We start from the raw sequence: 25,648 nt of genomic DNA, 5'->3' as shown, positions 1-25,648 counted from the left end.
TAGCGTATCCATGGCTTTATCTTGACACCGGTCAAAAGGCAATGAAAACTCAGTGCAACTGGGAAGCCCTTAAACAAGCCCGAACTGCTAAGAGGGCTGCTATTCCGCCTAATGCGCCGATTTAGACCGTGGCCCAGCACTACTCAGCTCTGGTAAACGCTTCGCTTTGATTTTAGCGATCTACCTACCAGTCCGTCTGCTTTACATGATGAAGCAAATGGGTCTACCTGTAACCTGTACAAGCTTTGTCTATACACGTGGGTGCCCCGAGCGGCCAGGTTATTCTAGGGCCTCTCCAAAGATAATCGATTTTAGGGAGCAACCTGGCCAGCGCCCGACCGCAACATACGCCTTCATTTGCAAAGCAATATACTCTACTCATAGTGTACATATAAACCAACTTCAGGGTGACCCTGGTGTTCGGCGGTTGGCGCAGAGCTCGGAAGGCCGAATGCGAAGTCTAATGCTTAACCCATGGCGCACTAGAAAATCGAATTGTTGTCCATATATGGCCAGTGTGATAGACTCGCCGACTCTCTTGAAGCGGCCGTTGCTTCCATTGCTTCCGTGCAGGTGGCAACCTGGCGTGACCCAAGCGATGTGGTAAACGTCATGGCAAAAAGCATTTGACCATGGACTTTCCTGGATCGCCAGAACTGACCACTGAACTCAGTTGCATAGAGCCCCTTCAATATCCGTCTGATCGAAATCTCGGTAAGTACACACTCTGGAAACTTCCGCGAGTAGGGTACGGCATCGATGGAATCCAGGAGAAAGGCCCCCTGGGGTCATTGGGAAGGGTGTTGATGAGATACTATTTGAGTGTTGGATTGCTTACTCGAATGACGGCAATTTCTCACATTACACGAAGTCTCTGTCTGATTTTGGACCAGGGTCAGAGGTCAATGTGTTCTGCCCAGCAACGGGAAGGAGCAATTGGCTCCTCCCCAGCCACCAACTTTCTCTACAGTCACATTCCTGCTCTGCACACTCACCATCACGGCATCCCATTTCAGCAGGCGCACACTGCACAATCAGTGGCATGGCTTCCCCATGCTTTGGGATAAGCTCTTCAACTCAACCCTAGTCAGCCTACCTAGCGACGAGCCCTCACGCCTCGCAACACCACTTCCGTGTACCCCCAGGGAAACACTGAGACCCCCACGCCCGACCAAGCGGAGCAAGCCACGGCCATGGCTATGGGGTATGTAGCGAACCTGCCCGGTATTGCCATGCTAGCCACACATGGCGGAGATGTGAGCTCTGCGAGCGAGCAATCAGGTGTGGGTTGTACGTACTGGCTAACATATTTTCATGCATAGGCTCCTACTCAACGTCCCCCAAGCCAATCGGACACGGACCAGCTCCGAGAGCTGCATGACAGAGAGAAGGGTGCATCGCGATACCGGTTCGAGTACGAAACGCAAGAAGTCGGGAGCCATGGGCAGATTGATGACGCGGACAGTGTGATTTGCTCGCGCCCTGAACAGGATGATGACGAAGCGGATGTAATGGGCAACACCAGGATTATCCCAGGACCATTCGCCCGGAACTTCACACTTACCCAGGTGGTTTCAACATGCTCACTGACTGGTCGAGTAAGAATAACTTGAAAGCCATGAGTAACGACCAAAGGCCCATAACGCGCGGTTACTGGGCGATGCTGAGCGAGACACAGCGGGTTTATCTCACGCAGGTCTTTCTCAACGGTATTCCCCAGAGAGTTGTAAACCTCCTTGGCGAGGAAACAGTGGACGAAAGAAGACCTACTCAACCTCGACCCCATAACCGAGGCCGATAGATGCCAAGGGATTTACCTGAACGTAGTGACCGGGCGTATCACATGTCCCTCACAGCTGGAGTGTAATTGTGGACTAGATGTGGAGCTTTACGGTGGTTCTACAAATGACATGTGGCGTCGCGAACATGATCACGACCATGTTGCCCAGATACATACACCCGAAACACTTCCAAAGAAGCATAAGGGTAGTCTTCACTACCACCAAATTTGCCAGTCTGGAGTGAAGTCAAACTTCCGAAAGCTAGCCAGCTTCCCCACTCCTATTCATCCAGGATACCTCCTCCTCCTGGAAGCCATGTTTATGGTTTATTCCCAGACGTATCAATGGCCGGGCTACTATTCCAAGGCGGCAACACAGGCCTCTTATGATATGGCTGCGGCGATGCAGGCCAAGATGAACCTTCCGGAGCCAAAATGGCATGGGCTAAATGCTGCGTGGCCCTTGAAACAAGGGTTCAAGAATAAAATCTCTCAAAGCGCATCTAAGTGCGCAAATCTCGGATGTCCCCGTATGACCTACCCCTTGAAGGGACCCGCGCACTCAGTTGGCCAAAGAGGCCATCGTACTCATCTCAATGCTTTCTGTTTGAACATCTCACGGCTACAGAGCGCTCGTTGAGGCTCGTTTATGATGGACAAGATGGCGGAGATCTTAAATCTCTGCAAGCGATCATCCAGCTGGAAGTTGCAAAGTTGCAATCCATACCCTACTATACCATCGCCACCCCATTTCTCCTCTCTGAGCAACACAGAGTGAAGGCTATCGGACAGGGTCAAAATGCTATAAGGCATGGTCTTTCTAGTGTATCCTCTGTGTTATGCTATTTAGCGGATGAACACGTCGTTCAGGACACGGTCGAGCTGAACAGAGTGCCATGGACCGGGACCAGGTGATGTCGAGTCATTAGGACGATTCTATGTTTACGGGTGAAGACTGAACGACGTCTGGGTAGCCAATAAACTGGAAGGGGAGTATTGGCGTTTTCCATGGTCTTCCCGGAAAGGCGAGCTGAAATTGGGACGGAGTCGGACGTCGCCCATCGTCTTCATTCTACAGGTTCAGGGCGTAGGCCTCAATGATCATGTCAGGTACTTCGGTAAACACTGTTAAGACCTGAAGTTATGAAAGGATAGAAAGGTCTTCCAGTTCTTTGCTTATGCTTGTATTGTCCGCAGACTTGAAGCTGGCCACGGCCAAGTCGCCTATGTACATGGTAGTAAAAATGAAATTCAGAGGCCCAATCCCACCAACGCCGTAAAGATTACCCAGTCGTGATCTGTGAGTGATTTATGTCGTGTCAATCTAAAACCCAAACCATTCAATGTACGCTGAAAGAACAGATGCAAGAAGAGCAAATATATATGAACACGGTGATGACCCGAGCCGATTAGGTGAGGTCCAAGATACTAACTCGGGCGAGCCGTTTCTTCTTCTTACCGTTGCTTGGCCCTTCCGAGTCTTTAGAATGTGTCTCGCCGTCTCGTTCAGTAGTCGGCGGATCTACAGTCCAAAACCCGTCGTGCACGGTGATTGACTCAATGTGAGTTGGTGCTTCCTTGATAGCGGTTGTGATGTCGGTGCCTTGCCCGGAAATTTCTGGCTGTGTGTCCTCACTGATGGTGGCCTTATTTCTGGCGGCAGGGGCTTTGCGGTGCTTCGTCTTGGGCTTTGCGATGGTATCTTCCACGATGTCTTTGCTTTTGTCGGGAGTGACGTCTTCAACAACAGTTTCTGGCTCCCTTGACTTCGTTCTTGACTTCCTGGGCGACGTCCTCTCAGTATCTGCATCACGCGTAGTTAACTTTAGTGACGACACGGCATGTTCGAGGTGGGCGATTTCAGGAATAAGCCTATCCTCGCCCGTCTTCTTTTGTTTCGGGCTCGGACTCGGACTACAAGGTCGAGAGAAGTAGTTATGGCAGCGCAGCTCTCTGTAGCTCGTATTGGAGTAGCTCATGCGGATTCTCGGGGTGGCAGGCGGGTAGTTTTCTTCGTCTGTGTCCAGGATCTCGACAACCTCAACGCCGCCAGAAGTGACTGCTGCGCGTGGAGAGTTGAGGGATCTCGTCACTGGTCGGCGTTTAATAGGAGAACCAGAACTAGAGAGGTCGCACGATGCAAACCGGTCCACTAGATAGTCAAAGCCATCTAGGTTGACCTTCGGCGGAGTCGACATTGTAAGACCATACAGCCCAGGTCCAACTCCTGTTATAGGGCTGGAGAAGGGGGGAGTCTTCGTTGGCGATGATGTGGACACTGCGGCCTCGAACAATTGTGCGCATTTGTAATCGGACATGTCCGAGCGGCCTTTCTTCAGAGTACCGTATTTCAGGATACTACCTTGTTTCATGCTCGGGTCCAACTCCTTCCGCCTCCTCGGGCCCGCCTTCTTGGTGGTTGTCTTTTTCGGTGCGGCCAATTTTGCTGCTTGCTCTTTCTTCCAGTTCTCTACAGTCTCTGGAACGCCGATCGAAGCAACGGTCTCGAAAATCCACACTTTCTCAGAGGCAAAGGGGTCATACGGCTTAGTTGTCCGCTTCTTGATTGGTGATTGAGGGGCGATTTCCCCGCCATCTCCATCTTCTTCTTCGTCGCCTGAGGCTGTTGTGGCCTGTGATTGCAGTGGAGGATTTGGCTGCTCGGCCAGCAGGTCCAAACCGACAACATCGATCGGAACCATCTCAAACTGTAGTTCGGTCTGTCCATCTGTGATAAAGCTCGTTCGGGTCTTATATACTTTCTGTAGAGTCTGGACGTCATTGTTCGACAGTCTGGGCCGACCAGATGTTGGGTGCTGTCCAAGACGAAGCCTATAGGAAACCAGAGGCTCGGCCAAAAGCCTGATGACTTTTCTGGCCCCTGAACGGTAGTTCCACTCAAACGCATGGGCTGTGAACTCTCTCAGTTCTTTGATGTCCACCTCTCGGTCCCAGGCGTTGCGCAGGTGAGATCTTAGTGATTCAATCTGCTGCTCTGACGAGACAACTGGTTTGGCGTAGTAGGAAAGAATGGTCCGGTCGGGAAACGTCCCTGGTATGCGAACAACCTTGTGTTTAGTTGTAAAGTAGCCGCTTTCGTTCTCCTCCAATTCATACTGTAGCCGGTCTCTCCACTCATCCAGCCGGGTCTCGAGCTCTGCACCATCTGCCTCGAGTATCTCTAAGAGATCGTTGCCAAACCCTGCCTTTGCAATCTCGGCTGCGAGCTTACTGCCGCATTTTTCAACACTGCCCGATGGTAGGTAATCGCCACCGCTTAGCATGGCGAACAGAATCATGCCTGGTCGATCCAGCGGCACATTGGAGGTTTCACCTGCTCCCATTCTATAACTGGTAACATGCGTCGCACCACCGGCGCTGGACCCAGCCTCTTTTGAAAAGTTCATGACTGTAAATCCCGACCCGAACATAAGCGCATCCACATCGTTGCTCATGACTGCATCCACAACTCCGGCCATCTGCAGCCTTGAGCATTCCGCCTCCGCTTCACCAGGGGCCTCATGACGAGGAAATCTGAACAGATCAATCAGGATTTTCGAAAGCTGGATAATTGGTGCATTTCCATAGCTCCGGCTTGACACGGCCTTCCCCCTCTTGAAAGGAGGCTTATTCTTGCCATCATAGACAAAAAGTGGGTGGATTGGGAGAGCGAGAATTTTGAGCAGTCTGAAGAACAGCGTGCGAAGCTCTGGATTTTTGCCACCGCGGCCGGCTTGCGCCTGGAACAGCCATATCGAGATGTCCACTGCGATCCTGATGGGCCGCGAGGTCCGTTCCAAGTGACTTATGGCCAATTTGGACAGGGAAATCCGCTCCCCGGGACCGAGCGCATTGATAAGCCTGTCAGTGATTATTAGTGATGGGAAGATGACAAGGCGGATGTGTAATGTTTACTTCCCCGCTTCAGGCACAAGGGCTGGAGACTGGGAGCATATTGCAATTCGTTCTTACCCGGGGATACCCATTATAGAGCTTCCACCAAAATAACTTCAAAAAGACCCAAAAAGACCGCGAAAAACCAGCGCAATGCGACAGACAGGATCATGTGAGGTTGTTTTTGTTGATCTCAGTGCCGGGGCGACGGGCCGACGAAGATCCGTTTGGTTGCTCTTGGCATCAGGAGCTGGCCGTCAACTATAACCATTCAACATTCAATTCTCAGTTTCAACAGCTCTCTAGACTGATTCGCTTTCGCTCCTATCGTTTTGCGGAGGACCGGGAATACCGAACAGAGCGAGTTGCTGGGAAGGTCATTATATAGCATGAATCGTTGTCCCCGCACCGCTGCATCCATCCTTCCCCGCGGCCCGTTTTCAACCTGATTAGCTACACCGACGCGGCTTCACATTCAACCATAAGCCCCCGACGAGGATGGCATCGACGTCTATACGCCATAGTCAATCCGCAAAGTCCCCTCCGCAAACCCCGCAGCACCAATTGCGCTCGAACAACAACTCTTTCGCCAGCACCTCATCAGGCTCTACATACCGCGTCGAAGAAGATGCGATCATATTTGAACTTGGCGCCCGATGGCTCCGGGCCGGATTTGAGGGCGAGAGCGAACCGAAATGCGTGTTGGGGTTTGGTCCGGATGAGTCGCGGAGGGCTGGAGATTACAGACAATGGCTGAAGGGTACGTCGGTAGCAGACGACACACTGCCGCAACCACCAGCAAAGCCGGATGACTGGACGGGGCCATATGAGCTATGGAAGATGGAATTACGCGATCTGGATATTGGCCTGGTTGAAGATAAGATTGAGAGGATGTTCCGGGAAGCCTACAACAAGTACCTATTGACGGACGCAGGTTCGGCACGATTGGTTCTCGTTTTGCCGTCTGTGATACCGTATCCTCTACTGTCCTCGCTTCTCACGACATTGTTCAACCGGTGGAGGATACCCAGTATCTCGTTGTTGACGAGTGCTGCGATGGCCGCGACGGCAGCTGGACTGCGATCAGCTTTGGTGGTGGATATTGGCTGGGCGGAGACGATAGTCACTGGAATCTATGAATACCGTGAAGTTGCGACGAAAAGGAGTACAAGGGCAATGAGATCGCTAATACAAGAGACGGGTCGGATGTTCTCGCGGCTTTCGGGTGGAGATTCGCAGGCGGAAACGATCTCAGTGGATTTTGAGTTTTGTGAAGAGATCGCCAGTCGGTCCCTGTGGTGCAAGCCGTCAAGGTCTAGCAGGCAGGGAGAAGAAGATTTGACGGCGGACATTCTAAACAAGCCCGTGTCTATACCATCTCCGTCAAACCCCGGTTCTTTCGACATCGAGCTCCCATTCTCTAAGCTTACGGAGCCAGTGGAAAAGGTGCTTTTCGCCCAAGGCGTGCCTGATAGCGATCTAGACGATGAGGAAAAGCCGATCTCGCTATTGGTATACAACGCACTTCTAAGCCTCCCACCCGACGCTCGCGGTATATGCATGTCGCGCATCGTCTTTGTAGGCGGTGGAGCCAACATCGCAGGCGTCCGCAGCCGGATCCTTGACGAAGTCGCCTACTTAATCGAGCAGTACGGCTGGAGTCCAGTCCGCGGCAGAGTCATTGATCAACAAATCGAGAAGCTGCAGAATCTCAAGCTATCACAGGAAACAACACCCTCCGAAACTTCTCAAAATCAGGGTAAAGCCAAGCCCGACCCAACAACCGACACAGATTTTGAGACTGCAGACGAAGCGGACCCAACAGACGCAGATCCAGACACACCCGCATCAGAAGAGCCAGAGGTCGAAATCGATCCAATCGAACAGAAGCTCCTCCGCACGCGGGAGAAAGACGCCGCTCCACCAGTCCAAGGAATCCTCCGCGAAGTCGAGTCGCTTGGACCTTGGGCAGGCGCTAGTCTGGTTACTGGCCTCAAGATTCGCGGATTGGTGGAGATTGAGCGCGAAAAGTACCTCCAGCATGGCCTTGCCGGCGCTAGTCGTGACTTAGACCATGGTCACCATAGAGATAAGGAGCATGGAATTCCGGATCGGAGGTCGTTGAAGGCGGGGGATCGGTCTAGCTGGACTTTGGCGGGTTGGGGGTGATTTGCTTGGTCAGGTTTGTAATTGAAAATGCCTGCGCCCCGGCTGTTGCGGCTCGCTTGGATAGAATGCGTGTTAATTACTAGATACCCAATACTACGATATCATCTACCTATTTTTTGTCGCACTGCTTGTGGGGAGAAGAAGAAAATGAACCAATCCTTGATTCAACTTATCAATTATTTCACATGCGTAGTACATATCCCAAACAGGCATACATTTTATTCAGTTAGAATGAGAACCAGCTAAGCAGTCCCAAACTTGTAAACAGCCAAATTGATCGCCGGGAGTCCACCAGGGGTGAAGATCTGGTTGTCCGTCTGCCCCCAAGCAGGTTGGTTAATGCCGTCAATCCATCCCTCAGTCTCGACGACAACGCAGGCGTTCTTGTCGAGCGTGGTTGGGCCATTGAAGCCAGCATCCTTGTTGCGCTGGACTTGAGACGGCTTAATAGGGTCGGAGCCGTCCTGGCCGCCGCAAGCGTAGATCTGAATAGCCGGAGCGTTCGTTGCGACTTCCAAGGTGATTCCCGTGTTCTTGGAGGCCATGTAGACGGCTGGGATGATTGCGTCGGAGGAGAACCCCGTCGGTCGGTCGACAATCCAGCAGTTGTCGTAACCGGTGCAGTCTGTCCCGCAGAGACCGACGGCGTCGTCAATGTCTTCGCCGACGAGTTTTGGGGACGTAAAGTCCGGCGCCCCGTTGTAGGCGTCGACGGTGGAGATTGTGCCGTTGGGGATGAGAATCCCGTCTGTGGCAATGAAGCGCGTGCTCAGTGGCAGTTGGAGAGTAACGTCCTCGAGAACGTTGGCGTCGCGGAAGGCATTGAGGTTCCAGTAGATGTGGTTTGCAAGCATGATTGGGGTCGCCTCAGTTAGGGCTAGGGAGACAAGCTTGGTGGTTAATTGTGGGGATCCCGAGGGGTTGTTATTGTCGACGGCGTAAGTTGCGTGAGTGAGGACATCCCCGGGGAAACCCTGAAGGGCATGGTCGTAGAAGGAGAAGGTGATTGAAGAGTTGGTGTAAGAGGTTACAGTCCAATTGCGCTGGTCATAGCCAATGTCACCGCCATGAAGGGTGTCGAGGCCATCGTTCTCGTTCTTGGGGATCTGGTATGACTCGCCGGCAATCGTGAAGGTTCCGTTTTTTATGCGGTTCGCGTAGCGGCCGACGACGGCGCCGAAGAAGTTGTCGTCGTCGCTGTACTGGGTTGGGTCATCGAAGCCTACGACGACGTCCTGAAGTGTCCCATTGCGGTCAGGGACCAGCAACGAAGTCAGGCGCGCGCCATGAGGAATCAGTTTAGCAGTGATATTGCCAGCGCTGATGGTGTAGGTCTTGTAAGGGTCCGCTACCGGGCTAGGGGTCGAGCTAGGCTGAGGCGCAGCGGCGGTCTCCTGAGTGGAGATGAGCAGCCCCAGAACAAAAGCCGGCAACGAATGCTTGAGGTACATTATGTACGTGAGGAGCGCAAGGACCCCGAAGAAGATATAGGAGTAAAGGAGAACAACACGTGGAGAAAAGCGCGCAGGACAGATGAGGAACCGGAGGTGATTGCGGAGCTGCAGCTTGCCTGGCAAGAGCATCGCCGGCCGGGGGGTATCTTTATAGTTTCCCCAGGAATGGGCAGACTTGGACTGCCAGCCAGCGTCAAGAAATGGATTCTCCGGATGTCACCATCGGTGCGGAGAAAAGAGCGGGGGACAAAGCAGGTCGCCGTCAATTGGCCCCGGAACCCGCGCAGGAGGTGAATGCCTGACCAACGACGTAATCAACCTCCGGAAGAATACCAAGGTAGGCAGCGACGGGCGCTCCGATGAGATCCAGCTCCAAGGTCAGACCATAAGGCTTGACCGTCAATTGCTTGTCTCCTGCTCCAAGCCTCCAACCTCCGCATTATCGAGAGTCAGTATAGGCTAGGCCTGATTGGGCTTAGACACATGCGGACCAGTGTCGCTGACATAATACTCTGTCATGCCTGAGGCTGGCAAAGTCCACCTTCCCAATTGGGAATACGTGTTTATGCCCACTTCGACTGTCGCAGCTCACGAGGCACTACATCTATCATTTCGCTTCGGTGTTCTTGAATTATTTGAATATTCTTGGCTTTTGGACTCTGGATACGAATAATGACGTGTTTTGAATCAGATTTTTGACGCGCCTTGGTTCCCTTTTGATAAACTCAAGGTTTCGGTCGCAGTTCCCCTCGCATACTGCGGTCAATGTTCTCTACCCACAGCGCAAGCTCCTCCCCGGACATCCTTGCGCCTCCCGGCGATGCCGACTACTTGATTTCCTCGCCATTCAGACCGTTCCCCGGTCGACAAAGTAGCCTAATGTCGCCCGCGAACCGCCGCATCCTCCAGACCCCCGGCGCCGCGAAACGGAAACGCATCAGCCTCAGCCCCGCGAAAAGCGCCCATTCAATCCGCTTCGATGATATTCTACTGCCTGGGTCGCCGACGAGAAATCCAACTGGACGACAGCGGCCGTCGTCGCCGGACAAGGCTCAAGCGGACGGAAATGTCAGTCCCTGGCGGATTCGCGTGACCCTCGAAGCTACACAGGACGAGCAGGAAAACCAAGGCAGCCCATCGCGTAAACGGCCCAAACCCACGACTACGACTACAAAGGTCCCGCTGAAGGATGATTCGGAGCAGACCCCTCGGAGAAAACGAGGCCGTCCTAGGAAGTCTCTCAATGCGACTCCGCTCGGTGGCAGCGCCGGTAACACATCGGGTCCTGGGAACACCCCAGGACCAGGGAATACACCTGGTCCCTTTAACAGCGAGCAGAAGAGGCGACGGGGTCGGCCAAGGAAATATCCACCGACTCCTGCACCCGTTGATAATAAACAACATGAGCAGCCTCAAGGATTTGACGTGCCTGAGGTAAACGCGCAGTTGTTAAATTCGGCTCCAATTGGTACAGAGCTGGAGGGACGCAGTTGGAGTCCGCTAAATCTTGCCGGTGATGCCGATTCTGATGATGGGTTCGACGACGATCAGCTACTGGACATACCTTTCGATACGCCCGCGCAAACAGAGCTTCCGCAGGTAGCTCCCGATCATGTTCGAGATTCACGACCGGCATTAGAAAGAACCTACGACACTCCCAATGGCGATGCAATAGACCGCTTTCACTCTCAACAAGGAGACGATAATATACATTCGACCCCTTCGAAAATGCCATCACCAACTCGAGATCTTCAGAACTTGTCTCGAGAGAATAGCATACATGCAGGCCACACACCCATGCCGCCACGAAGATATCCGACCCCGAATTCCTCGTCGCAGATAGACGATGAACGGCGGGGACGCAGCCGGTCTGCTCATGAGAGGTCTGCAAGCGCTCAACCAAGCCCAGGTACGAACGTTGCTACGAGTCCACACCGCGATTTTGATACCATCATGGAGAGTGAAGGGTTTAGCATGGTCTCACTGGACACGTTACCTTCAGCTCGACAGCACGCTATTAGCAGTAATTCGAAGCTCGCCAAGGGTCCCTTGAAGCCATTCATTGAAAGGGAAACAAATGGTGTCATTAGACGAAACACCAGAGTTCTGGATCGCCGGTCTGAGGAAATCCCTCCTCATAGCCCAAGTCCCGACCCGAGGCCCTCTCCGGCGCAGAACTTTGACTCACAGCAACAAACTAGTGGTCATTCTACCACAGAACGCAGGCCCTTTTCCCCTATAGTATCTAAAAAGCCCTCCCCAAAGTTTTCTCTACCCGCCGTCAAACCAAGACCGTCGCTTCGACTAGCAACGATAGTTAGGGCTGGAATCATTCTCGCGCGCGTTATGAGTCAATCTAACCCGCCTTACAATGCAGAAAGTCCCGTCCCTGACTATATGGAAAGTCGGCAGCGGCTGGATGCAATGTTTCGCGACCTGAGTCCTGAATCGCAACGAGTTTTAGGGGCGGCCTTAGGACTTGGGCAAGCGCTTGCAATTAGACGGAAATACATGGAGCTCAGCAGTCCACAAAAGCGAGCATTGATTGAAGAAGAACTACAAGAGGAAGGATTTGACAGTCCGGACTTCCAATACACAAGACGAAATGTGTCCGATATTCCAAACCAACAACTCGACGGGGCGCCAGACTCCTCTCCGGGCACGGAGATGAAGCGGCGGCTCGCCGAGTGGCAGCGGGAGAGGGAAAAAGTTAGTGACATAATAAATAACGCGAACTCGAGTCAAGTCATTGTTATCGATAGCGATGTTGGCACACCGAATTCTCGGGGAAGGGGCGACGCAGAGGACATTGACGATGCGGATGAAGACCTTTGGATGCCTGGACAGGAAGGGAATGAGGTACAGGAGACAGAGGCGAATTACGACAATTTGAAAGGACATTATGACGATGAAGATCCTTGGCTACCAAGTCACGATGCACGCTTGGAAGATGCAGAAGAAGGCCATGGCAATGACGGTATCAATGACGAGGAAGGTGATAATGATGGCGAGCAAAGTCCTCAGCTGCTAGTGCAGGGCGAAGAAGAAGGAGATGAACAAGAGGGAGAGGGGGAAGAGGATGACTATGACGTGGAGCATGGAATCAATTATGATATTGCTCGGAGTCCTCGAATACACAGACAGGAGGAACACGAGGAGGAACTTGATCTTAAAGATGAACAGAGCAATGAAGACGAAGGCGTGGATGGTGCCGCTGATGACGATGGGTATGAGGATATTTGGCAAGTCCAAGCTTTTGAGGAAGGAACCTCGGGCCGCGGGTCCATGATACAACCTCAGAATGATGTACAGTCGAGTCCCTGGAAAGGCGGGCCGACTCCTGCTGATCGGGGGTATAGCACAACATACTCACCGGCGCCTTGGGTGGATGGGCAAGGCAAAGTGCCTTTCTTTGGTCACTCACGTGTTTCGAAACTCCGAGAGCAAGAGGTTGATTTTGGGCCTCATGCAGAGGTTACTCCCAACCGCTTTCGCTACTACTATGGAAAGAGTAGTCCTGTGAGTACGGCACAGGGTCGCTCTCCGCAGCGTGTACCCTCGTCTGCAATCACAGAGCGGCATGTAGATGCTGGGAAATACGATGTTGAACCAGACGAGCCAGACGAGCCCGAAGATTACCTGGACCTCAGCCCAGAGAAAGACTTGGAAGATGAAACATTCCAGATCGATCCGACCACCAGAATCCAAACCGAGCTGCAAAGTCGCCTATCAGACTTCGCTGATAATGCTAGCGTTTCTGATATTTCAGGGAATGAGCCATCTGTGCACGATGAATCCCTGACTCCTCGGAACCCCCCGGCTGCCAAAGACGTTCCAGCGTCGTCGTGGATTCAGAGGTTTACAAGTCTCACACCTGGCTGGCTAAAACCCCCAATTCGAAAGTCAAGTCCGCAGCATAAGTCTCCATTGCATAAAAGTCCAACGCCGCCGACTAGCCGTGAAGCCTCGAAAGACCCAAGTCCGGAAGAGCAGTCCGAGCAAGGCTCTGAAGATATCGATATCTTCGAACAGGTTCGACAGGAGGACGCCAGGGAAGTGTCTCTGGACGACAAATCGGTGTCGAGTATTGAGCAAAGACCGTCTCCCGACCCACAGCTAAAAATTGCACGTGCTTCAGCGACGCCAAAGAAAGATCAGAAAGCAAAGGCGCCCGACGGACCGCCTCGCCTTACAACGTCTGGCTACTTCTCAAACGCGCATTATACGCTCCTCCGTGGCCTCTACCGGCTAGCCAAAGTATCCCCCCAGAGCTTCCCTTACCACCCTAGTTTTACGCACGCTGACATCATCGGGGACTGGATTTGGACCTCCGACAACACATACGGGGTCCCGATTACCGAGATGCAGTTTGCCATCATCTACCGGTTCAGGCAGGAACTGGCCGTTCAGGACGTGGAGTCGGGAGGCTCGGGCTGGGTCGGCTGGACGGACGCTGACCTGCATCGCAGACTGGTGAGCGTGATCATCGGCGAGCAAATCAGAGAGGATAGGAGAGAATCTCTCGATCAGAGGCCGACACGGTCGAGGCCGAAAAGCATTATCCAGGGAGTTTGAAGTTTCCCGTCTGTCTGCTTTGCTGACTTGACTCCCTCCATCGGATTGTATTACAGTGGCTGCAATGGGTGGATGTTTTTATTGCATATGAAGTGATGCCTCGACTTTTCGATTTTTGATTGCAGTCTGAATTGTACATTTGATCAGGGCCATTCCAGGCAGGACAACCTGGATTTCGACTTGGACGATGGCACTTTTTTCTATTTGGGTCTTTCTTGAACATTTGTTAGAAGTATCTTTTCGTCATGTATAGCGTTTCTTCTCTGGAGTCTGTGATTGGATGTTGGGCGTTTGCTTGCAGTCAGCTGCCCAACTGGCTTTTCTTTTCTTTTTTCTCTTCTTCCCCTGCACGGAAGTTGTGCTCGGACACCCAGCCTGCAGTGAAATCCATTGCCACTGCCTTTCTTCTGTGCTTCTGATACTCAGGTCCCCGTCCGAAATAGCTCACATACTCTGTACCAGACTGGTCTGGATAATATAGCGGCGTCTGTATCACATTGAAAACTGACCTAGATAATGCATCCCAGCCCAGTCCTGCCCAGCTTTCGTGCTTCTCTCTGTGCACAAGCACGCCGGCACAACGTCATCCTGCCTACAACGTACATCTCGTCCTCGATCCACGAGCACTGTAGGTACATACAACACATGTACCTCCTGCACAAGCCCGCATACCGAAACCACCTCTCCGCCTGCCACGTTGACGAACCCTGCGGATCGCTTCTTGTCCGATCCGATTTCTCGGTCGTTGTACCGTGACTATCCCCAGGTCCGACTCTTGGAAGCGGTGCTAAGAACGTGTAAGCCTCGCTTCGTCCTCCAGCTTTTCCGCCCTTGGCGCCTTGACCGGTTCTCCGCGATCGTCGTGGGACGTAGAGACTGGTCCGTAGTCTGCTAAAGTACGAACTATGGAGTACGCGGTAGTGCACGACTATGACGTGACTGCTGGCGTTATATTGCTTTCTGAGACAGTAGTAGTAGTTCTAGTTCTACTAGTGGTGGTTTTTAATGGAGCCAAGCAGTCGAGTCGAGTATAATCGGGTCTGCATATGATTCTGCAGATAGAGCGGCCATACAGAATACACCCATCATATATTACCATGGAGACTGCGTACGTAGACTACTACACAACCGCCTGCCATCAGCCATGAGCCCTGGCTTCGGAAGCGCAATGCAGTTGCGCCCCGACCAGAACAGCGGTCTAGAACGGCCCCAGAAGCTCGCTATCACCTAAGACTAAGTAGGACTAGGAAGGAATTTCCCCGCGCCAACGCCCGACGCTGGCTAACCTGCCAATAACGGACTGATATGGGGCAGAGGGCACTCGTGCGCGAGTCTTAGTGGAAACTGTTTACGCTTGTGGCGGCAGGGATGGGCAAGGGATAGGGGCAACGTGACGGATAAACGGGTCTGGGATCGACCAGTCAGCGGGTTTTATTGGATGTTGATCTCAGTCGAATGATGGCTCATTGGATGTCGATATTGTCGGGCTGGGAGGTTGACGCAGGTCTCTGGGTATTTTTGAGGATAAGGCGGCTAATTCAACCGACCTACTTACGAAGTTGGTGCTTGGTTCGGAGATCTGAGGAGTCAAAATGGGTCTGGACCTTGTTTTGAAAGCATCGGTGCAGGGATTGAAGAGAAGGATTGAGGATATAAGAGTGGTCTTGGATCATGCCCGTCAATGGTCGCTGAGTTAGTCTTCATCCTCCAGATCTGGGACCAAGGTTAGATCGGAAGAAACAAAATAGAGGATCTGCTGGCAGACCCTCTCGATATACTTATCTCTTATCTATCTCTTACATACCCACCTACCTTCTATACTCTTTGAATCGGATACAGAAGAACCCCAACAGCACAATGGGAGCCAATCAGCGCGTGAAAACCAAGTACGTCTTTCGTCTTCCGATCCCGTTCCTCAAAACAAAGCGAATAAACGTGGAAGAGGATCGTGTAGACAACGAGGCGAATAATGACATCGACGCCAATGCTGGGGCGAATGTCCCGCATACATTCCGCGTGCAGTACAATTCAGGTTCGGAGTCAGAGCCAGAAGTAAAATCAGAAGTCGGATCCGGCGAGGATGTCGGCGTCGACATGGATACGAACATTGACCCTCTTGATACGAGCGCTCCTTCTCCCTCCAGGCATAGACATGCACAGAGAAAAAGACTGGTCAGCTGGGACGGCGTGAGAGAGCAGGCTCGAAGTCGATGGACAATGGAGCAGGAAGAGAAACTGGCCCACGCGCGGGCGGAACTGGCACGGTGTCAGAAAGCGTGGAGCTCCGAACAGGAAATTTGGCTGCAGTGTGTAAGTGTTCTTGGCTTCTCAAAAGTCCAGTACCTTTTTTCATATAAGGAAGATCCAATCCGGAGGCTCCATCTTTATAGAACCTGGGATTAGTAGCTGCCGCGACATGCGGCAGCAAACCTGAATACTTGTTCCGGAAGAGACATTGACACTAACGGATACAGGTCGATGATTTGGTCGAAGAAAAGGCGGCTCACGAGGGCTTCCTTAGCAACCGTCGAAAACACAGCAGTGATGAGCAGGTTCACTTCCGTAAGTCCTGTGATCGGAACCGACGTCGCTCGGAGCAGGATCAAATACAGGGACAAGGACAGGGACAAGGAAGACCACAACACCTAAGTCGGGCTCAGAGGACAACGAGTTTGCCGGTGCGGTTAAGAAGTTTCCGGGGACGGAACTGAGGACGAAGCATGATAAGGGTAGCGCTGACCAAGCGACATCAGACGGAGATCGGAGAACGGACATGGAACATGGACTAGCGGTTCGTGAGGGACTTATCGGTCATAATCCCTTGGCCAGTGCGAGTGAGCTGGCTCCTAGTAGTGGAGATATGATTGATGGGGTAATGTGAAGGTGGGGTGAAGGGGCTGGTGATTGGGCATGACGAGTATACCTTGGAGAACTGATAACAGAATAGCCCTCATGAGAAGAACTTCCGATCCATCAATATGTAGATCTTCGTGGCAGAAAGACGCGAAGAGCGCGATTACGAGACTCAATAATGCGTTTGTGCACTGAAATCCAAGACCTGTAGAACATGCATGGCGTGACTAGTTTAGATCCGGCCTCGGAGTATCTGTAAGAACGATGCCATGCTTGTGCATGGTAAAGCTTGAGCCCCGAGGATCGACGAACCGCTGTCAACTGAACAATGGGCCCGGCGGTTTCTATCATACTCCGTACGCGGTGTCACTTCTGTGGTCAAAGTTCGGAGGCTGCGCCGCATGTACGATATCAATAGTAGGTGCTTGAAAGCCCAAATAGGGTAATTGCTCACTCAACTTGATATTCCACGCGCGACTCGCGAGATTCATAGGTGAGGCAATGAACTGTTAGACTGATCATAGATCTGCGCTCCAACCAGCAATAGCTAGCTTGAGGATGAGGATACTCTGCATAAAGCCCTAATACCCAGACACCAGAATCTCATCCTCGGAGAATGTGAGAAGCCAAGCATCCGAGCTTCCTGCAAGCCATGGCATTCATTAGTGTAGTGTCTGTGATGGGTATCCGGAGAAGGCATCTGGGGCACCACATTCTCCGGGATTATGGAACTGATCTCGGACGCAGGTGAAACTTCTTCTGAAGCGCCCCTGACGCACATATTGCCGAAGGAAGGGCATCCTAGTCAAGAGGCGTCACAGGCTTGCTTCAGTAAGAGAAGCTGCAGGCTCGACCGGACTTGACACTTGGGACACTACCGGAACACCCCCAGGTTGGCAGGTACCCGACCTCCTTTCGGTACGGTAGGATCCAAGCCACCCTTGCTTGGCTCAAATCCAATGGCACATGAGCGATATCAGGCACCCCACGACCGCCGTCAATGATTCGACCTCACAGATTGGATGGGTGAGCCGGCCGGTGCCGGGAAGATAAGAGCTGCTGCATAGCTAGCAGGGGTATAACCCGGCGGCTGACGGCGGCTGAGAGCGCGCATTTCCTGGACTGGAAGAGCAAGCAGTTAGAGTCAGAGGACTGCCGGAAGAGGGAGTCTGCAGACCTCAAGTTCGGGTTCGCAGAAGGATCGAGTTCGCGTCTTGATCATCATGTAGTCTAGTAAGAGGAGGGATGGAGAGAGGACACTAGGAGAGGCTTATCAGTTGACAAGTGACCGAACGTAACCTCCGCTGATAAGAGCGAATGACCAGTCAGCCTCAAGCCTCAATCCGCAACAATCAAATTATTCCTCTGCTTATCTCAATTGTTCCCCGATGCATCCCACCCAATTATCCAGACGCCATGCCTCTTGTGCTTCTGATCTATCGCCTCCAACGGCCTGCGCTCCCTCTGCGTCCTTGGCCGCAACCGTTGCCACGCTTGGGATCTTCATCTCCTCTAGGATCATGGCCTCGAGTCTAGGACCATGAAATCATTTCTTCTTGGCCAATATGCCCCTCTCTAATCACAAAAGCTCATCCCTTCATTGCCACTATTGATGTCCCTAAATGATGGTGGTTTTCCCCTAGAGCCACGAGATAAGCACAGCTCCGAGGCATACTACGTCTACATAGGTACTATTCTCCCGGTTTCTCTTAGCTGCTGACGGTGCACTCTGTACTTATTGCTTCTTATATTGCTCTTTCCTTGCCTCCTTGCTAATTCGTTACAGAAATGTTCCCAGAGCGTACTGAACCTCACTATCACTTCCGTGCTTCACTGCTTCGGGCCCATCTGCGGAGTTCAGTATGTCCGCCCTGACTTCTGTCTGGTGGCCTGAGGATCGCATCAAGGCGACTATCTGTCCGGACTTTGTTTTCAAGCACCTGCCGCCGGGCACCTTGCCCCGCCTTGTGGCTCCCCTGCCCTGGGGTGAGGGTCTGACGAGTGAAACATACCTCGACTGGATCCTTGCCAAAGCTGGAAGGCTATTCCTGATTCTACTTGATATTGGCATACCTGGGCGCATCTTTCACCTGGTAGACGAGTCATTTGACGACAATGATCTCCCCATTGCTGCCCACAGTATCGACCGACTGCAGCTCTCTGAGGATCCAGATGCGGAGCTGGATTCCAGGTTTTTTCTAGCGCAATGGCGATTCGTCGTGCGGGGCATTGGCGAAGGCGAGCACGTCAAATATACCGACAACGAAGGCGTTCCGGTTGAAGTTCTGCAGACGGGAACCTCCCTGGTAAAGGAGGGTGTTGAAAGGGTCGTCTTGGCTGGCGCGGTTTGCAAAATCTACTTGCGAACTCAGGTAACTGTTGGGGGTGCGCCGCACTTTTTCGAAGAAGACGAAGTCCTCGAGGAGATTCGATCGATGAGGAGGCTAGCCCACGACCATGTCTACTCTATCTACGCCTCCTACTTTGCCGACAATTCTGTATGCATCCTCTTCTCAGGAGTGTATGAAAGAAATCTCATGTCTTTTCTCACGGACACCCCTCAAGCTTTCAAGAAGCTTGCCAAAGAGCGGCGGCGAGAGATATTAGTCAATTGGCCGCACTGCCTTGCGCATGGACTGTCCTGGCTGCATGCTCATGGACAAGTCCACGGCCTGATCCGCCCTTCCAATATCCTTATTGATGCAGACTTTAAGATTTTCATCGGCCAATTCGAAGCTTTGGATACCTTACTTCCTCCGGTCAAAGTGGACGACATCGAGGCCTATCAGTATGGCCCACCGGAGAGGTGGGTGCGCTCTATCAGCGTCCAGAACAGCGGTCCTACAGGCAGCACCCTTCCATCAGGAGGACGGACGGGACGCAAGACCGGCGAACGTCCAAGATTGAATTTGTCCCGTCTTAGGAGCTTACATATCTCGGACCCTGACGCATTGAGCCCGCCTGCAGAGTCGGTTGCTTCGCACGGTACCGTTATACGTGTTGGTGGCCAAGAGTCGTCTCGATATTCCATGGGATTTTCATCATCTTCTGGCTCTAGCAACGGAAGCTCTAGTCGCAAGCGCGGCATTTCGATGAAACGGCCCGTACTCTACAGCCCGTCTATCACATCCTCCAACGGCTCAGGTTCTTCGGAAGAGCATGGGTCTATAATTTTCAACTCCGTCGGACTCCCTACTGCACATACAGGCGGTGGAGCATTGGTTCAAGTATGGCAATCACGACAAACCGACCCAGAAGCATCCGACATTTTCTCGCTGGGCGCCGTGTTCCTGGATATCTTCACATATCTCTGCAAACGGAAGATATCCTCTTTCTCCAGTCATCGAGGCGCAAAGAATCGAACGGCCGGCCGAGGTGGCGGTGTCGCGGACTGCTCCTTCCATCTCGATCGAAATATGGGCCAAGTGAGCTCCTGGATTACCCTCCTCGACAGCGACGCAAAGAAGCGCAAGGACCCCGTTTTCCAGGCCATCCGCCCAATGCTCGCAATGTCGCGAGACATGGTTAGCCGAGAGCAGGGCGACAGGCCGTCTGCCTTTCAGGTAGAGCAACTTTTCGCCCATGCGATCAAAAAAGCAGAGGGAAAGGTTGCGCTTTGCTGCTCATCTAATATACACCCCGGACGTCGAGGGCGTCCAGACCATGCAACAAAGGATGGTAAATTGTCAGTGCCAAGAATCGCATCGGCGTCGCCGTCAGGATCCCGGTCACGCTCGCGCTCTACGAGGGTCCCCAAGAAAGCGCCGAATCCGCAGAAGGCCAAGTTCCAAGACGAGAACGGCCTATTGAGTCCGAGGCCGCCATCACATCCTAGGACTTATCTGAGTTCTTCCGATACGGAATCATGCGCCACCGACACGGACGCTGAATCTCGATATACCAGTACTTCTAAGAAGCTCAGCCGGAAGAAGTCTAGCAAGCTGCGCGGCGTGTCTCCGGACACAGGCTCGAGCCCTGTGCTCGCCAACGATCCGTCGTGGGGTTACGCGACTCCATGGATGTCTCTGAAGGGCTAATTTGTTCATTTTCACCATGCCTGTTCTTTTTCTCTTGTCCATATACCCATTCGCATAGCCTTATTGTGTAATTCGGCTGTATACTATCTATCGTTCCTTTTCTTCCTCTCCTATGTTTGATCGTTGTTTATCTACGCATCGTCCTGATTCGATCTCTCGCATGATGATTCTCATGAAGTGATGTATGGTTCTGGTTCTGGTTCTGGTCCTGGTTTAATCCCTTTTGGTCTCGGTGTATATTCTTTCGTGTGGTGCATCAAATATCGGATGTAGCGTAGCTCATATCTTACCTCATCCACCGTTCAATATCTCTTTTTGTAGAAGACTACATGTCAGCGTAGACTGACAACTCCTAGTGCATGTAACCTTATATTCAATTCTGATGGATGGGATGTAATTGATAACCGAACTACACGGGTAGTGTTGACCAGATAGTGTATGCCGAACTATGAGTATAGATGCAGAAGTTTTACCATTTCAGGTCCGCATGCAAAAACATAATTACCTGTGCGAGTATGAGCTTTGCTACTCACTCCTTATTAAAACTGTCCTACTTATAGTTCGCTCATCTAACTAGGACATGGGACGTTAGTTTTCTGATCGGGGTGCCCGGGCTTACAATTCTGCTCGGCGGATATTCTTGTTCCACGATGCGAGATTGGTCAACTATTTCCTGGCCGGCAGAGGATTGGAAGAGATGATCATGCTCAGTGACATATTCGTAGACATGGAGCGTCTTATTGGATCTTTGGATTGATGAGATAACAGTCGTTTTGACAATCGTAATTGTTACAATCTAGACATGCCATGGTCTCGGCAGTCGCATTCACAGGCCATATGCTGCTCTCGTAAGCATAAAATTCTGCGTTGCAAGTCTGTGCGTTATGGAGGTGCCCTTTAGAGTTTATGCTCTGTGGTCTAAAACTCTCAGCGTTAGCAGCTTGCTACTCGTTACTCTTGAGGCATGGACCGCAGCGCAAAAGACTGCAGCAAGACTCCGCGGATACCGAGAGAGTTTTCAGACGTGCAAACCATCTGTCTGACGCTTTTCTGTTCTGTGTAGCGGCTCAAAGCATATACAGCGACGCAGCTGAAACAGGACGTTAGTGTTCCTCAATATCTTAGTTGCAAGGAGATCGAAGAGCTCAGCACGTCACAGATCAGGTTTGAAACTTGGTGGCTGGCGCTGAGCGAAATGAGACGAGCAGGTAGACTGGCATATCTAAATACCTTTGAAGCTACCACAGCAGTAGCAGGATAATAAACGGCGGCCCAGGTAGCTATAGGCAGGCCGCTGCAAGTCATGACCTGGACCACATGGCTGCCCATGTCGACCATGTGGATAGACCTGACGATTGGGCCACGTCCAGAGTGGCTGAAAGTAGTTCTCGGCATTTTCGCGCGTTCTGACAGGTGAATGGGTCCAAGCGCTCCCACCAAGCGGCGAGGACCCGAGTATCCGGCGACCTACTCGTCGGAGGTTCTGGAATCTCGATCATCCCGTCACTGTGAGATTAACCCATAGAGTCAGCTGGTCAAAACCACGGCCAATCGGCTTGCCTGCTTGTGTAATTGAGCTTGAAATTGACTCTGATTATCCGAACACACAGTTTCTCCTCGAAGCGCAGTCCTGATATCTTGAGATTGCTGAGTGGGGAAATTCGAGGTTGTAATTAGAGGTCTTCTAACCGAGCAGCGGAGTTGTAGCCCTAGGTGGACAAAGACCGGAAGGCTCCTAAATTTAGCTAAGACATTGTTCAGTGCGATGGCAAGATGGCAAAAAGTGGTAGAGATAATGTATTTCCAAGCTCGACTTAGCTATTATTGTCATCGATAAAGAACTGGAGAAGATGATTGGTGATGTCTGTGCGACAGTATTGCCTGTAGCGCTGGTAACGCAATACGAGTCATAGTTATCAGCAATTGACGTGGAAGACAGGATCAGCTGTTCCATTGAGGCGCAACGATGACGCTGTGATTCGCGGCCGAGGGTGCCACAGATAGCTATTGCATGGTGTAGCCTTGTAGGTCTTTGGACAGCGGCGGTTGAGTACCCTAGGTAGAGTCCTTGATAAAGTCGCGATGCTCCGTTCTAAGTAGTTCAAAAGTGTCGGGATTCTCCGCCGCGATAAGGGAGAGAAGTTGAGGGAAAACATAGATCCGAACCAGTTCAGCCCTGCGAAAGACGCATGAACGCACGACAGTTTCAACAAACGGCAGCGAAATTAGAGAGCATGTGGTGAGGATCATCAATCTGCTGCACCACGTAATCGTCCAGTCCCTGATCATCGCACTTTCATGAAATCTTGTCTGCAGACCAAGAGTCGGACATAATCTGGACCAATTGCCCCCCTTTTTTTCTCGTGATATCGTCATTGAGCCCAACGCTTGGCAACGATCGAGACCCTGCCAGACTGCGCGATCTGCCCCTCTGCCAGGGAATGGTTGCTCGTTAGTTTGGAGTCGGCCAGGGTAGCGCCCAAGACAGAGTCAGTCCAGTGTCAACACTGAGACCCAACAAGACATTTCAGCTGATAGGAAGTGAGAAGAAGAAGAGTTGTTTATTTTTATCATGGCAAATGAAACATTCCAGACTCTGATCCTGCTGCAATCACACAATCCAAATAAAATATCTTAATGTCCCGAATAGATAAAGGGAAATGAAATTGGCGGATCTACAGAGCTTGCGTGGATAACGGGCCCCTCACCTGATTAGGAGGCAATCGTCGCCCCTGCCCCGTCGCTCTCGTCCACTTACAGTGCCGCATTCGTCGTCAACCATCCAGAGTGACATCGCTACATTCTAGACCATTTATCTCCTGTTCGTCCCTCCTGAGAATTCTCGTTTCCTCAAAAAGTCTCTTGCTTCCTATTCCTCACCTCTTTTTCTATCGATCAATCATCAATCTGACCAGTCACCCAACCCCAGATATGCGACCCTTGGTTCTGCACAACGTCACCCTCGCAAAGAAGCTTCGTTATCTGCTGCCTTGATTGGCCTGCCAGCTCGCTATCTGTACTCGACGTCACTCAATACGTACGAACCGTGTCAACACCTCTAATCGTGTCTCGGCCTCTGTAATCGAGCGGGTTCAATTCCCACTGCTAAAGCCTCCTCTTAACCCGGGTGTCCGCCGATCGATCGACCACACAATCGCAGCCACCACAACCATAACCACAATCACAATGTCTACCCCTTGCCCTTTCCGCATTTCGCGGTCCGCGAGCGATAAACTGGCTCGCAATGAGGCCTTCAGAGCCGTCCGGGAGAACCTGAGGCGCCAGGAATTGGGCTCCAAAGCTCCGAGGTTCGTAGCTCCAATTGACACTGAAATCCGCGATCGCTGAGTTGCTGACCCCTGCCAGTTTCTGCTCCTCCCACCGCTATTCGTGCTCCAAAGACGCCCAGGAGGCGTTTCGGCTACATCGTGATATAATCCACACCCTGCTACTACCCCTGTTCGTTCTCCATAACCAGGCGTCTCGCGCTGCCGTCAGCATCTTGCCCGCCCATAAAGGAGCGGAGCCTGAGAGGGCTTTTCGAGGTGAAGCACGAGATGCGTATGCTTGGCTGCATTGCATCTTCAGCGAGGAGCATGATTGGTATCTGACGGAGCGCTGCCCCGCCTGCATAGTCCTGCACGTCTTAAATTCAGAGCCCACTATCCGCTTTGTAGCTGTGGCGTGTCTCCTCTCTGGCGACCTGCTCAACCCGGGCCTGCTTAACGCCAGTCGGCGGCTGCCCAATTTTGAATTCTGGCTTGAGGCCCTTGAGACCGCAGTTAGTGAGGATCCGTTTTGGGGTGCTAATTGCTGGCCGGATATTGAATATCGAGCCTGCTCGCTCATTCAGGGCATCCAGATGCTCCGTCTGCAATGCATGCAGTGTCTGAGTTTGCAACCTACCCCGTCGTACAAGACAAACTTTCGGTTTCAGCGCGATTCGCCCCAGGCCATGCCAGCTTCAGTCTCGTCCGATTGCCTGCAGCTGCCGCTTGGTGATGCGGACGACTCCAAGCAACGCTCAAAGCTCGCTGCTAACCGGTGTCTGCAATCGCGGGCTGACCGGACTCGGAGATTTCATTCCCGACGGGATGGTGACACTCGGAGCCGATCTGTGACCTCTTGAGCCGGTCGAGACTTCGAAACCGCTTCAGCCAAGAAGTCTTCGTTATTTCACCTTGACACCAAATCTCTTGGACTTCCTAGGGATTATTCGGGTTTTATGAAATCCGAAAGCGTGAGTCATAGAATGACTCATCGCTATGGCCCTCGTTAGTTTACAAACTAGCTTATATTCATGGCCGACAAAGAAGTCATTTTCGTACAAACATCGCGGAACTCACCAAAATGGCCTCAAAACATTCGACCTCAACTGTCCCCGTCAAACAGTTTTACTCAACATCATCACCGTTCGAGGAACGAATTGGCTATTATCGAGCCGTCCGCCACGGTCAGCACATCATCGTCTCCGGCACCACCGCAATCGACCCCGCATCTCCCGCTCAAGCCCCGCAAATCCTCTTTCCAGACGACGCACGCCTGCAGACGCGCGTGGCGCTCCAAGAATGCCTCAAAGCCGTGCAAGCACTCGGCGGCGAGGGAGCAGAGAACGTGGTACGCGTGCGAATGTTTGTCAGTCGACCTGAGGACTGCACCGCCGTTGGGGAGGGGTTTACGGAGATCCTGGGGCGGAAAAGCCAGCCAGGCGTTGGAGCGGCGGCGACAATGCTGGTTGTGCGAAATGGGTTTGTGGATGAGAGGATGCTCGTGGAGATTGAAGTGGATGCCATTGTCGAGTGATGCTGTGGGTGAGGCGATTACGCACGCCCGAAAGAAGTGAAACTGGGGTGGACTGTGCTGTCAAAGAGATTGTCTCATCGCAT

At 52.3% G+C, this 25,648-nt stretch overlaps 9 protein-coding genes across 9 annotated transcripts; 6 read left to right on the top strand and 3 right to left on the bottom strand.

The window, feature by feature from the left end:
• Positions 1-1,193: 1,193 nt before the first annotated feature.
• BDW74DRAFT_175756 (uncharacterized protein) lies at positions 1,194-1,801 on the top strand (the record flags this gene model as incomplete). The annotated part of the gene is made up of 3 exons (XM_073728434.1): positions 1,194-1,256; positions 1,323-1,508; positions 1,604-1,801. The coding sequence occupies 3 exons, from the start codon at positions 1,194-1,196 to the stop codon at positions 1,799-1,801; spliced, it is 447 nt and encodes a 148-aa protein (XP_073586698.1).
• Positions 1,802-3,189: 1,388 nt separating this feature from the next.
• Positions 3,190-5,766, bottom strand: BDW74DRAFT_175755 (crossover junction endodeoxyribonuclease; the record flags this gene model as incomplete). The annotated part of the gene is made up of 2 exons (XM_073728433.1): positions 3,190-5,641; positions 5,753-5,766. 2 exons carry the CDS (start codon positions 5,764-5,766, stop codon positions 3,190-3,192), a joined length of 2,466 nt encoding a protein of 821 aa, XP_073586697.1.
• A 222-nt stretch (positions 5,767-5,988) lies between these two features.
• Positions 5,989-7,955, top strand: BDW74DRAFT_148325 (putative actin-related protein RO7). The gene has a single exon (XM_073723684.1). The coding sequence runs from the start codon at positions 6,173-6,175 to the stop codon at positions 7,841-7,843; it is 1,671 nt and encodes a 556-aa protein (XP_073586696.1). The 5' UTR covers positions 5,989-6,172; the 3' UTR covers positions 7,844-7,955.
• A 33-nt stretch (positions 7,956-7,988) lies between these two features.
• BDW74DRAFT_148323 (aldose epimerase family protein) lies at positions 7,989-9,536 on the bottom strand. The gene has a single exon (XM_073723683.1). The coding sequence runs from the start codon at positions 9,424-9,426 to the stop codon at positions 8,086-8,088; it is 1,341 nt and encodes a 446-aa protein (XP_073586695.1). The 5' UTR covers positions 9,427-9,536; the 3' UTR covers positions 7,989-8,085.
• A 526-nt stretch (positions 9,537-10,062) lies between these two features.
• BDW74DRAFT_166544 (putative AT DNA binding protein) lies at positions 10,063-13,872 on the top strand (the record flags this gene model as incomplete). Its single annotated transcript, XM_073726577.1, has 8 exons — positions 10,063-10,365; positions 10,408-10,532; positions 10,563-10,567; positions 10,598-10,648; positions 10,772-11,165; positions 11,202-11,274; positions 11,308-12,010; positions 12,044-13,872. 8 exons carry the CDS (start codon positions 10,063-10,065, stop codon positions 13,870-13,872), a joined length of 3,483 nt encoding a protein of 1,160 aa, XP_073586694.1.
• A 1,697-nt stretch (positions 13,873-15,569) lies between these two features.
• BDW74DRAFT_148320 (uncharacterized protein) lies at positions 15,570-16,912 on the top strand. Its single transcript, XM_073723682.1, has one exon. The coding sequence runs from the start codon at positions 15,730-15,732 to the stop codon at positions 16,273-16,275; it is 546 nt and encodes a 181-aa protein (XP_073586692.1). The 5' UTR covers positions 15,570-15,729; the 3' UTR covers positions 16,276-16,912.
• On the bottom strand, positions 16,335-16,746 carry BDW74DRAFT_114206 (uncharacterized protein). Its single transcript, XM_073721862.1, has one exon. The coding sequence runs from the start codon at positions 16,645-16,647 to the stop codon at positions 16,390-16,392; it is 258 nt and encodes an 85-aa protein (XP_073586693.1). The 5' UTR covers positions 16,648-16,746; the 3' UTR covers positions 16,335-16,389.
• Positions 16,913-18,587: 1,675 nt separating the features above from the next.
• Positions 18,588-20,560, top strand: BDW74DRAFT_166543 (protein kinase domain-containing protein; the record flags this gene model as incomplete). The annotated part of the gene is made up of 2 exons (XM_073726576.1): positions 18,588-20,249; positions 20,423-20,560. The coding sequence occupies 2 exons, from the start codon at positions 18,588-18,590 to the stop codon at positions 20,558-20,560; spliced, it is 1,800 nt and encodes a 599-aa protein (XP_073586691.1).
• Positions 20,561-23,948: 3,388 nt separating this feature from the next.
• Positions 23,949-25,565, top strand: BDW74DRAFT_166542 (uncharacterized protein; the record flags this gene model as incomplete). Its single annotated transcript, XM_073726575.1, has 3 exons — positions 23,949-24,070; positions 24,129-24,859; positions 25,054-25,565. The coding sequence occupies 3 exons, from the start codon at positions 23,949-23,951 to the stop codon at positions 25,563-25,565; spliced, it is 1,365 nt and encodes a 454-aa protein (XP_073586690.1).
• Positions 25,566-25,648: the final 83 nt, after the last annotated feature.

This window comes from Aspergillus multicolor, assembly GCF_047715735.1.
Source record: "Aspergillus multicolor strain CBS 133.54 unplaced genomic scaffold BDW74scaffold_5, whole genome shotgun sequence".
Taxonomy (NCBI): Eukaryota; Fungi; Ascomycota; class Eurotiomycetes; order Eurotiales; family Aspergillaceae; genus Aspergillus; species Aspergillus multicolor.
The sequence above is the reverse complement of the archived record's forward strand: the minus strand, read 5'-3'. Positions and strand labels throughout refer to the sequence as shown.

Bases quoted from the DNA above. Each gene is read 5' to 3' on its own strand.
- BDW74DRAFT_148320 (XM_073723682.1), top strand. From the start codon at position 15,730: ATGGGAGCCAATCAGCGCGTGAAAACCAAGTACGTCTTTCGTCTTCCG.
- BDW74DRAFT_148325 (XM_073723684.1), top strand. From the start codon at position 6,173: ATGGCATCGACGTCTATACGCCATAGTCAATCCGCAAAGTCCCCTCCG.
- BDW74DRAFT_148323 (XM_073723683.1), bottom strand. From the start codon at position 9,426: ATGCTCTTGCCAGGCAAGCTGCAGCTCCGCAATCACCTCCGGTTCCTC.
- BDW74DRAFT_114206 (XM_073721862.1), bottom strand. From the start codon at position 16,647: ATGTCCGTTCTCCGATCTCCGTCTGATGTCGCTTGGTCAGCGCTACCC.